This window comes from Nicotiana tabacum, chromosome 8, assembly GCF_000715075.1.
Source record: "Nicotiana tabacum cultivar K326 chromosome 8, ASM71507v2, whole genome shotgun sequence".
In the NCBI taxonomy this organism is placed as follows: Eukaryota; Viridiplantae; Streptophyta; class Magnoliopsida; order Solanales; family Solanaceae; genus Nicotiana; species Nicotiana tabacum.
In genome coordinates, this window is record NC_134087.1 from 58,170,889 (window position 1) to 58,188,865 (window position 17,977).

General features: G+C 34.9%; 1 protein-coding gene across 2 annotated transcripts; it reads left to right on the forward strand.

Moving 5' to 3' along the window:
- Positions 1 to 9,695: 9,695 nt before the first annotated feature.
- On the forward strand, positions 9,696 to 17,896 carry LOC107800118 (protein EMBRYO SAC DEVELOPMENT ARREST 30). 2 transcript variants are annotated; one of them, XM_016623265.2, is made up of 11 exons: positions 9,696 to 10,323; positions 10,899 to 10,983; positions 11,729 to 11,799; positions 11,890 to 11,978; positions 12,069 to 12,312; positions 13,053 to 13,165; positions 13,373 to 13,463; positions 14,710 to 14,838; positions 16,386 to 16,936; positions 17,029 to 17,460; positions 17,595 to 17,896. In XM_016623265.2, the coding sequence occupies exons 1-10, from the start codon at positions 10,162 to 10,164 to the stop codon at positions 17,450 to 17,452; spliced, it is 1,959 nt and encodes a 652-aa protein (XP_016478751.1). In that variant the 5' UTR covers positions 9,696 to 10,161; the 3' UTR covers positions 17,453 to 17,460; positions 17,595 to 17,896. The 2 variants fall into 2 exon arrangements, with proteins under 2 accessions (XP_016478751.1, XP_016478750.1); XM_016623264.2 differs by having other exon boundaries at positions 17,029 to 17,896.
- The last annotated feature ends 81 nt before the right edge of the window (positions 17,897 to 17,977 follow it).

Sequence of the window (17,977 nt, forward strand, 5' to 3'; positions counted from 1 at the left end):
ATTGTACATGAAAGACCATACTTCAGGTGAAAAATGTCTAAATTTTAAACCTTTCACGAGATCTCTTTAATCATACTATATTATAAGTATGAACACTTTTAGGTGAAGTTAGTTTACTAAAATGTCGTTCAAAAACTGAATGGCCAAATTACCCTCTAAGTAATATTAAAATCACCTCCCATTAAATGATATTTTGTACATTCATGAAAGTAATAATTCCAATAATGGCTGTTGTCACACATATAAGAGAAATTGATGTATCTATTCCAGCTAATTACCATTTAATTATTCATAAAAGAATATTAACAGTAGCTGCCATTTACGCTATTTGAGTGTATGTTTAGTTCTTTTGCTTAAAGTGTCAATTTTAGAACTTTGGGGGTCATAGTATAGTTTTCGGCCATTCTCTTAATTAGGGCAATCACATCTCACGTCTCCGCCCAAAATTAAAGGTGAGTTCCTGAAACTTCTTATTATTTAAAGCAAAAATACCCATCAAAAATTAAATAACTATTTTATCCTCCCGTTAAGTCTCACTGCTACAATATCCTTGGACTAAAAAGAAAATTTATCTTCCAATAAATAATAAATTTGTACTACAATAAACGGCCAGGTAAATGAGAATGCATGATTTAGTATCTGCTTTTAATGATTATAATCTCTTGTTCCACTCTTTTTTAGAATTGGATTACTACTTTTTCATTTAATTTGATGATTAATGGTTAGCTTTTCTAGGGTAACGTCCTTTTCATTTATAAGGTATTGGTTTCTTCTAATTCTTCATGCACGTATCACCATTTAAGAGTTAACTTTTATAATTCCCATGTATTCTAATGAACTTGGTAGAGATCTCTTATTCTTATGAACTTGGTCCCAGAAAACACATGCATAATGAAACTAGAAAACAAATTTGGACCTAAGCATATCAATGAGAAGTAAATAGGGATCTTCCCTGATTAAAAAGGTTGTTTTATTTAAATACCATGTAAATGAGGATGCCCGGGATTCACATAGGCACGCACACATCTAGATGCCAGCAAGAATCACGTTCATGGAGCCGTTCAGAAATTCATAGAAAATGAATTCAAGAGGTATAGTTTTTTTTAAGGGAAAAGATACTTATATTAATACTTCTAATGAAGAAGGCAAGTACTAGGGTACAAGACCCATAGAGATGCCATTAGTACATAGTTGAGCCATACCATATAGGGCATTTCCTAGAGATGCTAGAAGAGGTATAGTTTGATTGTTCATTTTTCTTGCTTTTCTTATTGTTTCCTTATCGATTTCCCTCATATTTCTCATATGTATCTAGAGAGCCAATTTAAACATTTTATACATCATGCCTCCTCTTCTTTTAATCCTTAATTTGTTTGAAGATATTTTAACTGGAATTTGATATTTGTGTAAAGACTTAAAGTGAAAAGAAATCCTTTGGTTTATTAATTAGCAAACAAATAGGTGTTCTTGGTACTGGCGGTTTTTAATATTTTGTATGTTTGATCTCATTCAACCAAAGGTTGATATTCTAACATGCCGATCTTGTCAATATAATTGTATGATATATAGAGATACCTTTAATAATTAATCTTGTTAAAATTTTTAGAGATTTACTTCAATGAAATCTCAAGTATATAGATCAGTTCGTCCAGATCTCAAGTCAATTGTAGGCATCAAAGTAGAGCTAGCAATATTGAAAATACAAAGTTATATTGTCCAGGGAACTTTCATTTAAATTTAAAAATTTATCTCATTCAAGTTCTTTAATAGTATATTCAAAAAGAGTAGTTCTTAGTTTTTAAGTTGGAGCCCCAGTGCTTTTAAGAATGTATTTGAACACATATTATCTAACTTTCATCGTAATTTGTTCGTCATTATTGATAATTGGATATTGCAGGTTCATCATACTATACAAGGGGGTTTGGTTAGTTATGCATATGCATGATTTGTCAAATATTATGTTGCAATTTACGCTTTAATCTTTATCACTGCAAGACTTTCTTTCCCCTATTTCCCTTTTTTCCAAAGTCCCCCTTTTCTTGCCTTTACTGAGTATTGACCGCACTACTATCTATTATTTATTTGTTGTTATCTGTCTTATTGCTATTATAAATATGAGAAGAAGCATGATCAACGTAAAAAGTTGAATCAACAAAATATTCATCAAAAGTTAAATAATGTTTATTCTTTAAAAATAATATATTTTCATGTAAAACGTCTCTTGAAATTTTTTAGCTTGCTTATTATAATCATGAATATATACAATCTTTTGCTAAATGCTTATACAATCATTTGGTATCAAAATAATTTTGAGGTATCAAATCACCATAATATCCTCATCCCCCTTAATATGAGCTAATTACTTTCTCTCTTAAATTTTATTAAATTTTTTCTTCAAAGATTCTTCTTTTATTGAGTTACTCCTTAAATAAGAACACCACTAATTATTTTTCAGAAATTTACACTTTTTCTTTACTTTTGTAAATTTTGTAATTATTTTCTATAATATTTATATGATTGTTTAAAAAATTTATAGTCAATGATTTATATGGGGTATATGCGCGTTCCAAATACTAGTAAGATATCAGAAGACTTGCATAGATATATTTTAAATAACAAATCATCAGATTGAGTACTCGAATGTGATATGTCACAACTCCACCAATTAATCATAGTATAGGTTACTCTATATGAAAAGTTTATTTACTCCTTTTATAAAATAAATATATTTTTAACTTAATAGGCTTGGGCCCGGGCTCAGCACGGGCCACCCTCCAACTAGTTTAGTACATAAACGAAAAGTTCCTTCGATTAAAAAAACATATTTTTTAGTTTCAAAAATACAAAGAAATTCTGTTTTTTATCCAACACTTTTGTGAAGTACCAATCTAAACGCGCATTATGACAAATTTAGCTGATAGATTATAAACATTAGCAATCTACCACATAATGTTATTCAAATTAAGCAATCATAAAAGTCATGATTTTTTCACAATAATGAAGCAATTGCCAAAGACTCAAAGTGTAAAATGCACGAAAATTGCAATTTTTAATATTATCCAAAAAGAAAAAAAGAAGTAAAAGGAAAAGAATTGTAAGTAATTGTTTGTTGTTATAAAATAAAGACTATAAAGTAAAGACAAGTATAGAGAGAAACTGATATATTATTCGAATTCAAACTGATGTACATAATGAACTGAAATCTCTTTTATTTATAGAAGAAAGGAAGCTGCTCTGTAAGCTGCTACTACAAGCTGCAGTGTAAGTTGCTACTACAAGCTGCAGTGTAAGATACTACAAGTTGCTGTGTAAGCTGCTACTACAAGCTGCTGTGTAAGCTGTTGCTGTACCAGATATGGATAATCTTCTACTGAGAGCAATATTTATCCATAACGGAGTACTGAATGGATAAGCTTATTATATCCGGTATGGATAATCTTCTACCGGGGGTAATGTTTATCCATAACCGGGTACTGAAAAGATAAGCTCATTATACCCGGTATGGATAATCTTCTACCGGGGGTAATGTTTATCCATAACTGGGTACCGAAGTGATAAGCTTCTTCAGGAAGCTTATTTCCAATATAGTACTAAATAGATAAACATATTTACGGTGGAGTCTCATATGGATAAGTTTCTTCAGGAAGCTTATTTACAACGGAGTACTAAATGAACATCCATAATATAATATATTTATAACACTCCCCCTTGGATGTTCATTAAAAAGATAATGTGCCTCATTAAAACCTTACTGGGAAAAATCACGTGGGAAAAAAATCCCAGTGAAGGAAAAAGAGTACACATATTTAGTAAGACGCATTGCTAGGTGCCTCATTAAAAACCTTATAAGGAAAACCCCATGGGAAAAACCTTAGTAAGGGAAAAAGAGTGCATCGCGTATTTTACTCCCCCTGATGAAAACCTTGTTTCAAATATTTGAGTCTCCGCATTCCAATCTTGTATACCATCTTCTCAAAAGTTGAAGCTGATAACGTGTTATAAAATAAAGACTATAAAGTAAAGACAAGTATAGAGAGAAACTGATATATTATTCGAATTCAAACTGATGTACATAATGAACTGAAATCTCTTCTATTTATAGAAGAAAGGAAGCTGCTGTGTAAGCTGCTACTACAAGCTGCTGTGTAAGCTGCTACAAGCTGCTGTGTAAGCTGCTGCTGTACCATATATGGATAATCTTCTACTGAGAGCAATATTTATCCATAACGGAGTACTGAATGGATAAACTTATTATATCTGGTATGGATAATCTTCTACCGGGGATAATGGTTATCCATAACCGGGTACTGAAAAGATAAACTCATTATGCCCGATATGGATAATCTTCTACCGGGGGTAATATTTATCCATAACTGGGTACCGAAGTGATAAGCTTCTTCAGGAAGCTTATTTCCAATATAGTACTAAATAGATAAACATATTTACGGTGGAGTCTCATATGGATAAGTTTCTTCAGGAAGCTTATTTACAACGGAGTACTAAATGAACATCCATAATATAATATATTTATAACACTCCCCCTTGGATGTTCATTAAAAAGATAATGTGCCTCATTAAAACCTTACTGGTAAAAATCACGTGGGAAAAAAATCCCAGTGAAGGAAAAAGAGTACACATATTTAGTAAGACGCATTGTTAGGTGCCTCATTAAAAACCTTATAAGGAAAATCTCATGGGAAAAAACCTTAGTAAGGGAAAAAGAGTGCATCGCGTATTTTACTCCCCCTGATGAAAACCTTGTTTCAAATATTTGAGTCTCCGCATTCCAATCTTGTATACCATCTTCTCAAAAGTTGAAGTTGGCAAAGATTTAGTGAATAAATCTGCTGGATTATTACTTGAACGGATTTGTTGCACATCAATGTCACCACTTTTCTGAAGATCGTGTGTGTAGAATAATTTTGGTGAAATGTGCTTCGTTCTATCTCCTTTTATCAATCTTCCCTTCAATTGGGCTATGCATGCAGCATTGTCTTTGTATAAAATTGTGGGTCTTTTCTCACATTCCAACCCACATATTTCTCGAATGAATCACTGATCTCAATCATATTCACTCCCTGCTTGCCGGTTTGAGATCGAGCTTTATGGGTATCGGATAAATAACCTGCATCTGCATTATCAATACGATCTGCACCACTTTTGTTAGCATTAGCAAGATAAATAAGTGCAACATCTACACCGAGATAGAGTATTTCAGGACCAAGGAGCTCCTCATCCTCTTCTAGAGGTTGGAACAGATCCTTATTCACTTCAAGTGATTGAATATCCAATGGTGTACTTAATGGGTACACTTTGTCCATATAAAAGCATTTTTAAGACCCTCTTGGAGCTCTTCTGGAGTTCCAATTTATGTCACCAACATAAACAGCAAGTGTAACAAAGTCTGATGACATTTTCTTTATAAAAATACATGGACAAATAACATAATTTATGTAACCTTCTTTCAGCAAATATTCACTAAGGCGATTATACCACATGCGCCCAGATTGCTTTAAACCGTACAAAGATCTTTATAATTTGATCGAGTACATTTCTCAAGACTTTGAATTATATGCTTCGGGCATTTTCAATCCTTCAAGGATCTTCATATAGATTTAGCCAAATAAGTCATATAGGTTAAGACTTGTATATAAATGGTACGACATCTTCAAGTGTCTGGACTGCTAGTCCGATCCTCACAATCGTTTACAATATTGTGCACTATATTGTATTAAATGTATCGTCGATGATCATTTTGTGTCAGTTCCGAAGCGACATAACTTGTGGAGATCTCATCACTTTCTTTATTTTCAGGTACCTGAACTTTTCCGGGAGTTTCATGAAATGTTATGTCGTGGGCTCTTCTAGAGCATATTTCCTCCTCATTATGATCATTTTGATCATTAGCTCCTACTATTTTTCAAGGATTGTTACCTTTGGAACCGATTGGTCTACTACGCTTCATGCGTACAGTAAACTCTATCCTTCAGGGACTTTAATTTTAATAGGAGCATTTGCAGCTGAAATATGATATTTAATTTTAGATTAGCAAATGCTTCTGACATTCGACTTGAATTATCTTCTAAGTGAGGATCATGATAATTCGATTCATATAGCATATTTTTCAACTGCTTATTCCATCCCCCAAATGTTAGAAAAACTAACATATATCCCCAATCATCTTTGGGAAATATATCTTTGTGTATTATGGTAGAGAAATTAATCATATACCACGCAACAAAAGATAGTAAAAATATTTGGTTTCCGATCCTAAACCAATTGTGAAGGGAGGACTTATCATATATTGTTGATATGATGCATACAAGTGCTGCTATATGCAATTTAGAAAATCTTAGACCAACACATGAAGCTTTGTTCTCATAAGCAATGGTTTAGACATTAATAGGAGGTATTCAATGCTAAACCAACTTGGATATAAACCAGCATTATCAAGATGAACTGTCTTGATTTCATAATCTGAAAATTATGCTCTTAATCGAGAAAAGCAATTCCAAATGCCAAACTGCAGGTTGACAATAATTACACATGTAACCATCTCATATATGCACCTATAAGTGGTTCACATGATAGGTGAACGGGCCCATATTCACCTTTTATATATTTCAGAATCAGGGGTCTTAGTCCCAACTTTAGCTGGTATAATCAATTCATTATGAGAACAAGCAACACATGAGAATTCCTGAAGAATCTTCTAGTTCTTTAGTATATGCTTATCTGAATTCTCAAATAGCTCATTTAAAAATGGAAAATGAAAACTTTAAGTTTATCATGTCATGTGCTATCTCTTAGTAAACTTCTGGTTTACTATGGCATAAACTTTTGCTTTAGTAAACTTCTGGTTTACTGTGATACATGATATAGTATAAATTAAAGAATAAGGCAGGTAACTTCTCACATACATATTATTTTACCCCCTATGATTGTGGAAACATGAAGATTATCAATCTTCCAATCATTTGTAGTCTCAATATGATAGCCATTTGTATTAGTAAACTTCAGGTTTACTACAACATATGTTTTGACCATAATCATATAATATGAATGACATATTTGTATATAAGCTCTTCGAGAGCCTTAATTTATTATCCACAATCTAATATTTATCTGGCACTACTGGTGTCATGTATTCTTTAGGCAAACATTTAGCTCTTCAGGAGTTATTGATACATTTTGTACTATCAAATATTGCTCAGACACTGCTGGTGTCATGAGAGAAAATCACAATCAAATAAACAATGTAAAACAATTGTTTAAGCACACGAAAACTCTTCTTCATAATATTTTTCCACTTCAGGAGGAAATTTCAACTATGTTACTTCTTCAGGAGCAAATTTAAAATACGAAATATTGAGTATATATTCTCTCGATTATATTAACTCTTCTGGAGGTGAATTGTAATGTATTCACATCAAGAGCACGTTCATATTTACCCGACTTATTAGTATTGTCACATTCACTTCAGGGAATGGATTAATGTTATCAAAAGTTCTCATCCTTAAGGAAATCGAACATAATTATCTGAATGCGCATTAATCACATCAAATTGTGATGCCTCAACCTCTTTTAAAATATTTACTACTTCAGGAGCAAATCGAGGCGTGCATTTAATATAGAGAATATTTATGTAGCTTATCTTCAATTGTAACTATAGAAAGCCTAAATTATCACTTCTGGTGATCATAGACATATACCACTTCTGGTGGTTAACAAAATATAATTACAATGAGATATATGAAATATAACTACTTCTGGTGGTTGTATATTTCTTGCAAACTCTGCTAGAGTTTAAGTTGATCTAATAATATTATCCATATTCTTTAAAATGACATAAATAAGATATATTATAGTAAACATCAAATCATAATTTTTCTTTATGTACAACAATTACATAACCATACTATCTATTACAAATAACAAAAATTAAAATATTTACATTTCTACAGATTCATCACCGATTACATGACTTGTTTCTCCTTCTGGGAGTGCAAAGTAATCAGCTACATCCAAATGCATGAAGTCTAAATCATCTTCAGAAATAAAATTTGCTTCAACATTTTTCTCTATCTTCTTCAGGGAGGCTTGATAAAGCTCAACCAGGTGCTTTGGCGTACGACAAGTACGTGACCAGTGCCCTTTTCCTCCACATCTATAGCATGCATTTTCTACATTTGGCGCTTGCACCGCTTCATGCTTTTGTTCCTTCCTTTTCCACTGCTGGTGGTGAGGAGGCTTCTTTGGTGCATTATTATTACCATGATTGGGGTTTCTTCCCCGACCACGGCCATGACCACGACTGGGGCCACGACCTCTTCCACGTTTAGCTTGGTGGAAGTTCGTCTCATTCACTTCAGGGAATGGACAAGAACCAATAGGCCGGCTTTCATGATTTTTCATTAATAACCCATTATGTTGCTCTGCTATAAGAAGATGTGAAATAAGTTCAGAATACTTTTTAAATCCCATCTCTCGATATTGCTGCTGCAGGAGCATATTCGAGGCATGAAAAGTGGTGAAAGTTTTCTCTAACATATCATGATCAGTAATATTATCACCACATAATTTTAATTGGGAAATAATTCTGAACATAGCAGAATTATACTCACTGATAGATTTAAAATCTTGTAGCCTTAGATGAGTCCAATCATAACGTGCCTGTGAAAGAACGACCATCTTCAGGTGGTCATTTCTATCTTTCAAATTATTCCACAATATGACTGGATCTTTAATAGTGAGATATTCCATTTTCAGGCCCTCATCAAGGTGATGACGTAGGAATATCATTGCTTTGGCACGGTCTTGGTTTGATGCCTGATTTTTATCCTTGATGGTGTCTGCCAGACCCATCGCATCAAGATGAATTTCAGCATCAAGCACCCAAGACATGTAGCTTTTGCCCGATATATCCAGAGCTACAAATTCAAGTTTAGAAAGATTTGACATTATTTAGGAAAAGAAAGTTCTTACCTCAGATACTTTCAAAATATTTGCTCGAGATGGTAGAGCTTCGTGCTGATAACGTGTTATAAAATAAAGACTATAAAGTAAAGACAAGTATAGAGAGAAACTGATATATTATTCGAATTCAAACTGATGTACATAATGAATTGAAATCTCTTCTATTTATAGAAGAAAGGAAGCTGCTCTGTAAGCTGCTACTACAAGCTGCAGTGTAAGCTGCTACTACAAGCTGCAGTGTAAAATACTACAAGCTGCTGTGTAAGCTGCTACTACAAGCTGCTGTGTAAGCTGCTACAAGCTGCTGTACCAGATATGGATAATCTTCTACTGAGAGCAATATTTATCCATAACGGAGTACTGAATGGATAAGCTTATTATATCCAGTATGGATAATCTTCTACCGGGGGTAATGTTTATCCATAATCGAGTACTGAAAAGATAAGCTCATTATACCCGGTATGGATAATCTTCTACCGGAGGTAATGTTTATCCATAACTGAGTACCGAAGTGATAAGCTTCTTGAGGAAGCTTATTTCCAATATAGTACTAAATAGATAAACATATTTACGGTGGAGTCCTATATGGATAAGTTTCTTCAGGAAGCTTATTTACAATGGAGTACTAAATGAACATCCATAATATAATATATTTATAACATTTGTTTGTTTGTGCTATTTTTTGTCCTTTTTAAATGTTATGGGGTCGCAATCGAACTACCTCTGAAATCTGAACTCACCTGCTGTGCCGCCTCATGCCTGTGTGTATGTGGCGTTCCAGAAAATGAATGAAATCTCTTATTACCTCGCATCCGTCCCTGTGGGCAATAGCTATCTTCGCAAAAACCGCTTAAACCCTTCTTTGAATCATCCTTCACTACTCACTCTATCTTTCCTCTAATCTGATCATCTTCCTATTCAATTTCTCCTCGATCTAATAAAACAAATTAAAGCTTCCTTCATAAATTCTTAAAGTCTATATCCATATTTCTAGATTCAATTATCCCACTCAATTTTACATTGTGTACTCCACGTGTTTGATCTAACTCCCCTGAATTCTGTCGGTCACCAGCTGAATTTATGATTACTACTTCTCAACATATGGATTTTTTGTTCTGTTATTAAATTGAGTTCGCAGATTCGGTGGGGAGATTTTATCGCATTGCTGGATTAAATTATTAAGAGATGAAATCGAAGATAAAATGGGCAGCACTAGGAGGATTGGTGTTATCATTCGCTTCATTGCTCGTTCACTTGTTTCTTGCCAAGTCCAGTGCTGATCTTGTTCAATACACTGCTATTACCCTTTTCACTGAGGATTTAACTCCCACTTTAGCCACCAGAAAGGTAAATTGTGGGAAAAACTGAAGTTTCTAATTTTCTACTTTTTACATCTACTTGTTATTTCTTCTCATTTAAAATTATGTACATAATTCAACTATATAATGCTGCATTTATCATGTTGATTTGATTGCCCTATGCTTATATTTTTTATATAAGTTAATGACTTTAATTGAAATGGTGGATCAAAGATGTATACCCATGTAAGGAATCTTACCCAAAAAAAGACATGATTCTCTATAAAAAGCACCCAAATGTCAAAAGTGCTTAGAAAAAATACAAGCCTTGGTGGGTAGAGTTATGAGTTATCTGGGACATGTGCTTATAAGTAGCACGTACACAATGGAATAGTCGAGGTGCGCCAAGACATCACCATCATCCAAAATAAAAAGTGCTCAGAGAAAATATATAAAAACAAAAATATTGGAAACTTTCATCCGTTTTCTCTGTTACTAACCGGAATGTAGTGTTTGTTGTTTAAGAGTATCTACTTGTTTTGACAATACAATGGTACATATTTTTAGGTTGGTATGATTACCCTGTGCTTGTATTTGTATTTTCATATTGGAAACTTTGATTAGGGTCCTGGGTTTCGCAAGTTGTGGGGAAATGTGAAGTCATTGGAGCCCTTGCACCCTCATGCAAATCCAAGAAGTACATATCCTGGTAATCATTGAAATTTTTGTTATTTACTGCTCTGAATTAGTCACAGGTTCCTAACTGTATTATCTGTTTGATATTTGTTTCTTATTAATCCCTCCTTTTGTGCTCTTTTTGAACTTTACTTGCACATATAAGATTTAAACATGGAAACAAAGGAATATAATGCTATCTAATGTATTTTATGTAAAGCAAGAATATGAAGGTATCAGAGAGCATATCTTATGGCTTCTGATGATGTAGTAGAGCAGCTGTAGTTTATTCAGAAAGCATTTTTGAAAAAAAACAGGCTACCGTTTTATTGACGGTAGTTGTTTAAGAAATAACTAAAGACTTTTTTGAACTGGTAAATAAGTAAGAGATAAATAATAACTTTTGATACGTAAGCTGAAGATGTATAACATATCATAAGTACTCTTTACTCTCTTAGTACCTAATGGTGTACAGTAGAACATGCCATGTCAATTGCCATGTAAGATGGAATGGAGGGAGTACCATTTGTTACTAAAAAATTTAACGTGCTATTGCTTTTGCTTTCTAGGTTGCAGAGGCATAGAGTTTAGACATGTCTATACTTTAGTTACTTCTTTTTAAGGACGGAGATTCTGGGCCTGGCTATGTCAAAATTTAAATTGACTTGCTGCGTTCTCCAATTTAAAGTTAATTGTATTTTGTTGCAACTACATGTTACGTACCTCCATCATCAATTGAAACTGATTCTTTCTTTTCACCACCTTTGTCACGGTTTCAGTGGCAGTTGAACACAGCAATGGCTTCATCTATGCAAAAATTTCTGGTAGTTTTGAGAAGATTAGGAACTCGGTATGCTCATTATATTGTTGAAAAGTCTTCTTCCTATTCTGCACCAAATTGTTCGGGAAAGAGTTCCTAACAGGTTTCCTTTTCTCATAGATTGTTGATCTGGTCGCCATATCAAGGCTTTTAAATGCCACCCTTGTAATCCCAGAGATTCAAGAAAGTACTCGTTCAAAAGGCATCAGGTCCTGATTAATTTGACATGAAGATATGGAACGCTTTTTTGATGCTTTATTTGCATTCCTGAATTTTAAGTTTGCATTTAAACTTTGCAGTTCCAAGTTCAAGAGTTTTTCATACCTCTATAATGAGGATCAGTTTATAGCAGCCTTAACAAATGATGTCACCATTGTGAAGAGTTTGCCACCTATCTTGAGGGAGGCTAGGAAACGGAAAGAGTACCAGATTTTCAAGCCCAAAAGTTCTGCTGCTCTAAGATTTTATACTTCTGAAGTTTTACCTAGATTGAAGAAAGCAAAGGTCATCGGATTAATATTGACAGATGGAGGATGTCTAGAGGTATGATTATTTCCTTCTATTTGGTTTTTGCAAGTTGCAGTGACCTTAGATGTGTATAAAGTTGTATTTAGCAAGATATTTGGACCCCTTGCAAAATTATAGTGTATTGTACATTTATAGACTTGGTGACACGGAAATTTAAAAATTTAAGGGAGCACAGCTCTACTTATATATGTGATATTTTGTATGGTCTTAATGTAATGAAAAAGCTTTAGAAGACACAGGGCATACCACATCCATTTCATATCATTAACGTCACAAACAATAGATTCTTGTTATTCCCAGTGGCGGACCTACCTTAAGAGTGCTGGGTGCTAGAACACCCGTTGTTTAAAAATTGAGCTATGTTACTTCTATACAAACAATCAAAATTTGTTTAGTGAGCATCCATCACCACAAAGACTTAAAGGGTGCTCTGGTTGAGATGTTTGATTAAAGTATATGTGTTTAGTGAGAAAAAAGGGTTCAATTCTGGCTTGGAGGTTCTATGTATTTTCTTCTTTAGTATGTAATATTACCTTGGAGCATGGATTGTTTCCCGCCTACATCTTTCTGAAGTCCTGCCTTTGCGCCTTACTTCAGTTTAACCTCTAATTTATGAATATTTCATGCTTACTTTCTTAAGAGGAGTTGGACTTAACATGATCAATGACGATTTTCCCTATTTAATATTTACCTGCCTCATGATTAGTTTGTCTTGCCCTACAATGACTATTTAATCAAGTTCAATTTCTTCTCAGTCCGCACTTCCCCCGAGCATGGCTGAGTATCAGAGGCTTAGATGTCGTGTGGCATTTCATGCACTTCAATTTCGCCCAGAAATTGTAGCTCTTGGAAAACTCATGGTGGAAAGGTAAGGATCTGAACTTTTTTTTTAACTGTATCTTTCTAAATGCAAATTTCCGGCACTTGGTGCTGAACAGTGAACAAAATGAAATTACGTGTCAAATGGAAGCTCATCTGATCAACTTCTTGCTGCTTTTTTTTTTCAAGTGGTGAAGGGAGAGTTTTTAAATCTCTTGTAAAAAGATGGTAAAATTTTTAATTCCTCTTTCTGCAGGTTACAAGCTTCAGGCCAACCTTACCTTGCCTATCATCCCGGGCTTAAGAGAGATGCTCTAGCCTATCATGGTTGTGCTGAAATTTTTCAGGTTACTCTTCTTTAATTGTCTTAATCTGATCGGTGTTGTAGGAACTTGGATTTGTCTAACCAGTAGTCGATGTTCTGGACATCCCTGTTGGAACATGGATTAATTTTGATAAATTCTGGTGACTTGTTCTGGAATTTAGTACTATAACCATTAACCATAGCCATATTGGTTTTCAAATTTTGTGGTTGGGGTATCACTGATGAGAACAGGGGATGATACATGTCAAAGCTAGGTTATTTGGCTCACATGTGCAAATAGAACTAGTATAAGTGTCATGTGCTTTCTCTTGTCTTTGTAGCTAGTATCAACTCTAGCTTGTATTCTTGAATTTGCTTATTTAGCAGCTTTCAATCTTGGCAAATGCAAGAATTCTGCTTGAGGATTTGATGGTTCCAAGGATTCTAGAATAGTTGAGATGCCAAGAACACTCTAATTGATGAGGATCTGGGATTAGAATCAGCAGCATATTCTTATTGCTCTGCATAATATGTTTAGTTCAACCAAGACTTAAAACAAAAAACTTTTGGTTGAACCAGTGGGAAGGGTTTTGAGAGAGGGGGAAGAAGACCTGTTAAGTTTACTTAAACAGAAGGATTATCATTGCCGCATCCTTTTTGGTATGACAAGGGAGAGTGCATGAGATCTACGTCTTCCTTTTCCTCCAATTCTGAAGGTGTTGACAAAAGCTGTCTAAATCAGGATGCCATATGCAATCTTCAACTTTTACTCCCACTCCTCTTTGCTTCGTAACGATACTAAGAAGTTACCCATGCCCCTCCTCTAACCATCCTTTTCTTCCTCAAAATCGAACTGTCAGTTAATAAGGTGAAAAGTTCTGAATTACTCTTTCTATTCTATTGTCTGATTTTTCTAATTCTTGTGACCTCACATGCAATAGATGGATAATCTTTCATTTCTCGACTTGTCTTTCCAAATATAGTTATGGCTAGTTGTCATTCATTTGAATTGTCTGAGAAAAATGAAAACGAAAGGAAACTATGTGTTGTGACTGTAAATTGTAATTCCGAGCTGTGAAGTGAGTGCACTAGAAAAGAGAAGGAAAAAGAACAAAAAGAGGAGGGCAGAGAAAGAGGCAGTATTAGCAGTAAAGCAAGGGAGGGTATCGCTGCACTTAATCTGCTGAGCCTCTAAATATCTGTTGTAATGGACCTTATGATGCCTTTTCCTCATTAAAAGAACAACTGATGTTGCGAGATCTGTAACCTATTGCTTTCTGTTGGTGTAGGATATTCACACAGAACTTATACAATACAGGAGGGCCCAGTTAATTAAACAAGTAATTATCAGTGAAGAACTTAGTGTTGATTCACATGCTCGGAAGAGAAATGGATCGTGCCCACTCATGCCAGAAGAGGTACTTTCGGATTTTCTCTTCAAATCTCTTAAAACAGTTTATTCATCTGGCTGGAAATACATAATTGTAAGGAGCTTGTATACAATATGTTGCTTCTAGAGTTATCTTTTGAAGCAGAGACTTTTTTGATAGCATCCATGAGGTGCCCTTTGTTACCATCTCTGATAGTTTAATCTCCATTCGGACTTCTCTAAATATAGACCAAGTGTCTGCATGTTCCAAAGTTTACTTTATGCTCCTGGACTCTTTTCTCACAACTGGGAACAAGTTGTGGGTTCTTTGTTAGCTTGTACGAAGAGATATAGAGATGAGAGATTAATGCACTTTAAAGATCAATATAGTTTATAATGATGTGTTGTAAAAGACAACTTTCCAGCCACAAGGAGTAAGCAAATATAGTGGATACGCCAACCAATGGGCGATGAAGTATGCAAAAGTAGCAAAATAACATTAAGACTAATACGTAATAAAGAATGTCATTAGGGATTTGTACATTTTATTACACATCTATTTGATTCTATACCTATTAGCATCTCCGTTTTTTAAATGCTAATTAGTTTTTCTTTTAACAGAAGGGCATACTGTTCGGTGTAACTTTGTGGGCTTAGATATAATGATTCTGGTTTTTAACTTATTTAATTTTTCTTTTTGTTTGAGTTAGCTTAGCCAATGAGATATAGTTTCAACATGGTAGGACATTACCTGGTAGCTATTTTCTATATCATGGAACAAATAAAGATTGCCTTAAAAGATATATCTGAGTCGTCAATAGCCTGTTCCTGAAGATATTTTCACTCAAGAACTGTTGATAATTTAAACCCTCTCTCCCATTTATTGCTCATTGACCTTGGGAAGGTTGATGTTAATGTTCCTCGTTATAAGCCCAAGTTCTTTGTTTTATGGAATTGATGCAAATTTATGCCATACCGAGTTGCTTCTTTTTCTTATATACATGGAAATGATAGGAAGGTACCTGTAGTAAGATGATTCTTTGAAGCAAATTTGTTGTATCTACTAACAATATACATATTTTACCTTCAAATTGGAGAAAAAGAGATTGATTGGGTGTTGCAGTGTAGGGTAAGGGACAATGGGGATAAGAGGCGTGGGTGGATTTGGTGAGGCTTTAAGAGCATCATAGCAAAACTGCTCTCCTTAGAAGAAAAGAAAAGCGAGATAAAGAAAAGCTGGTCTGTACTCTGTAGGTTAGTAAATAACACTTTTGTCAAGAGATTATCTCACTAACTGACCTGATGTTTATTGCTTTCTACTCCTGTCTTCTATTAAACAATCCTTTAAAGAGGAAGTTCTCATAAATAAAATGTTTAAAGAGGAAGTCATTACATGAATTTAAACTGTTACTAAAAAAGTAAGGAAAATAAGGGATATCTGAGATGTTCTGCCGAAGTAAATGTGGTGTTTATGTCAAAGTTACCAACTGTTTAATCCTCGTATTCTGTAATTACAGACCGAATATAACTGTGAATATGCATGGTTGTCCTTGTTTTATTTCTTAATGCTTTGTACATTTTTTTTGCAAAATTTAGGTAGGACTTCTGCTTCGAGCCATGGGTTACCCACCTAGAACAAGAATTTATCTAGCAGGTTCTGAAACCTTTGGCGGACAACGAGTTATGATTCCTTTACGTGCCATGTACCCCAATTTAGTTGATCGTACTGCGTTGTGCAGCAAAAAAGAGCTAGCCACTTTAGTTGGCCCAGAAACTCCCCTTCCGCCTGATCCTGATCAGCTTTTACCCGCAAAAAGCGCAAATCAACTAAAAGCAGAATGGAACAAGGCCGGGCCCCGACCAAGACCTCTACCACCTCCTCCTGATCGACCTATCTATCGACATGAAAAAGAAGGCTGGTATGGATGGGTTGCAGAGAAAGATGTGGAACCAGAACCTTCTCCCAATGATCAGAGGGAGCAAGCACACCGATTGCTATGGGATGCTCTTGATTACATAGTCTCAGTGGAAGCTGAAGCTTTTTTTCCTGGTTTTGACAATGATGGTAGCGGGCCTGATTTTGCCAGCTTGGTGATGGGACACCGACTTTATGAGATGGCATCTGCGAGAACATTTCGGCCAAACAGGTAGACTAACGACAGTGATGGTCCTTTCCTTCTTTGGGTGCTCATCCATTTTTTTTACCATTAGTTTCTAAAATCTATCTTTGTACATGCAGGAAATATCTTGCGGAGCTCTTTAATAGTACTGTCGATCATCTTTACTATCCACCTCGTAATTGGACTCTTGCTGTCAGAGAACACCTCAATAAAAGCCTGGCAGAAGAGGGCCTTTTGCAGGAATCCAATCGATCAAAAACTAAGTTTTTCCTCTCTCACCCTATTCCAGAATGCTCATGTTCAACTGTCAAGGCTACTGATATTTCGCATTCAGGAAAGAACAGCAATCTCCATCTGTTTGAAGGGCAGGGCGAGTGCCCCAGATCGATGCAGCAAGAAAGAACTCAAGAGACTAACGCGGATGAAGTTGACTCTCAAGAAGATGAAACTGATTTAGACGGGCAGTCAGAATCTGAAGGATACAATGGAACTGATGCAATTCCATCCCTGGAACAGGATGAGGAAATGGATCCTGATGATTAGGATTTGATGTACATATCTTGCCTTCGTATTCTTGTTCATTTGCCTCTATGCCATTGATGTCTAGCCCACTCCGTGGATTAATCTTTTCAACGAGAGTTAAATTTACAGCGGCAGCATGTTGACTTTGGAACATCTCGTGCAGATGAACTCCCAATTTTTTCGGGGCAGATTACCTTCAAACATGGTTCTTCGGACGTGCTTTAGAAGAATTCCTGCAACCTGCTTTGTGTTCATTGCTTGGCACATGGACTCCGTTGGTTTCTTTGGTAGAATTCTCCCGTTTCCTCTCCTTCAAAGAGGAACAAGTTTCCCTTCTTCTACAGGTATAGAGCATACAAAAGATGTCTAAAACTTCTCGAACTTTGTGACTGCACAAAGCAAAAGTAACACTGTGAAGCCGTATATACTTTACAATGATTCTTTGATTTTTGCTTCACCTCAAAAGTTCTCTTAAATATCCATATGTACGTTCAAACCTTTTGCTTGTCGAGTAGCTTCAAAATCTAACTAGCTTTCAATATATTG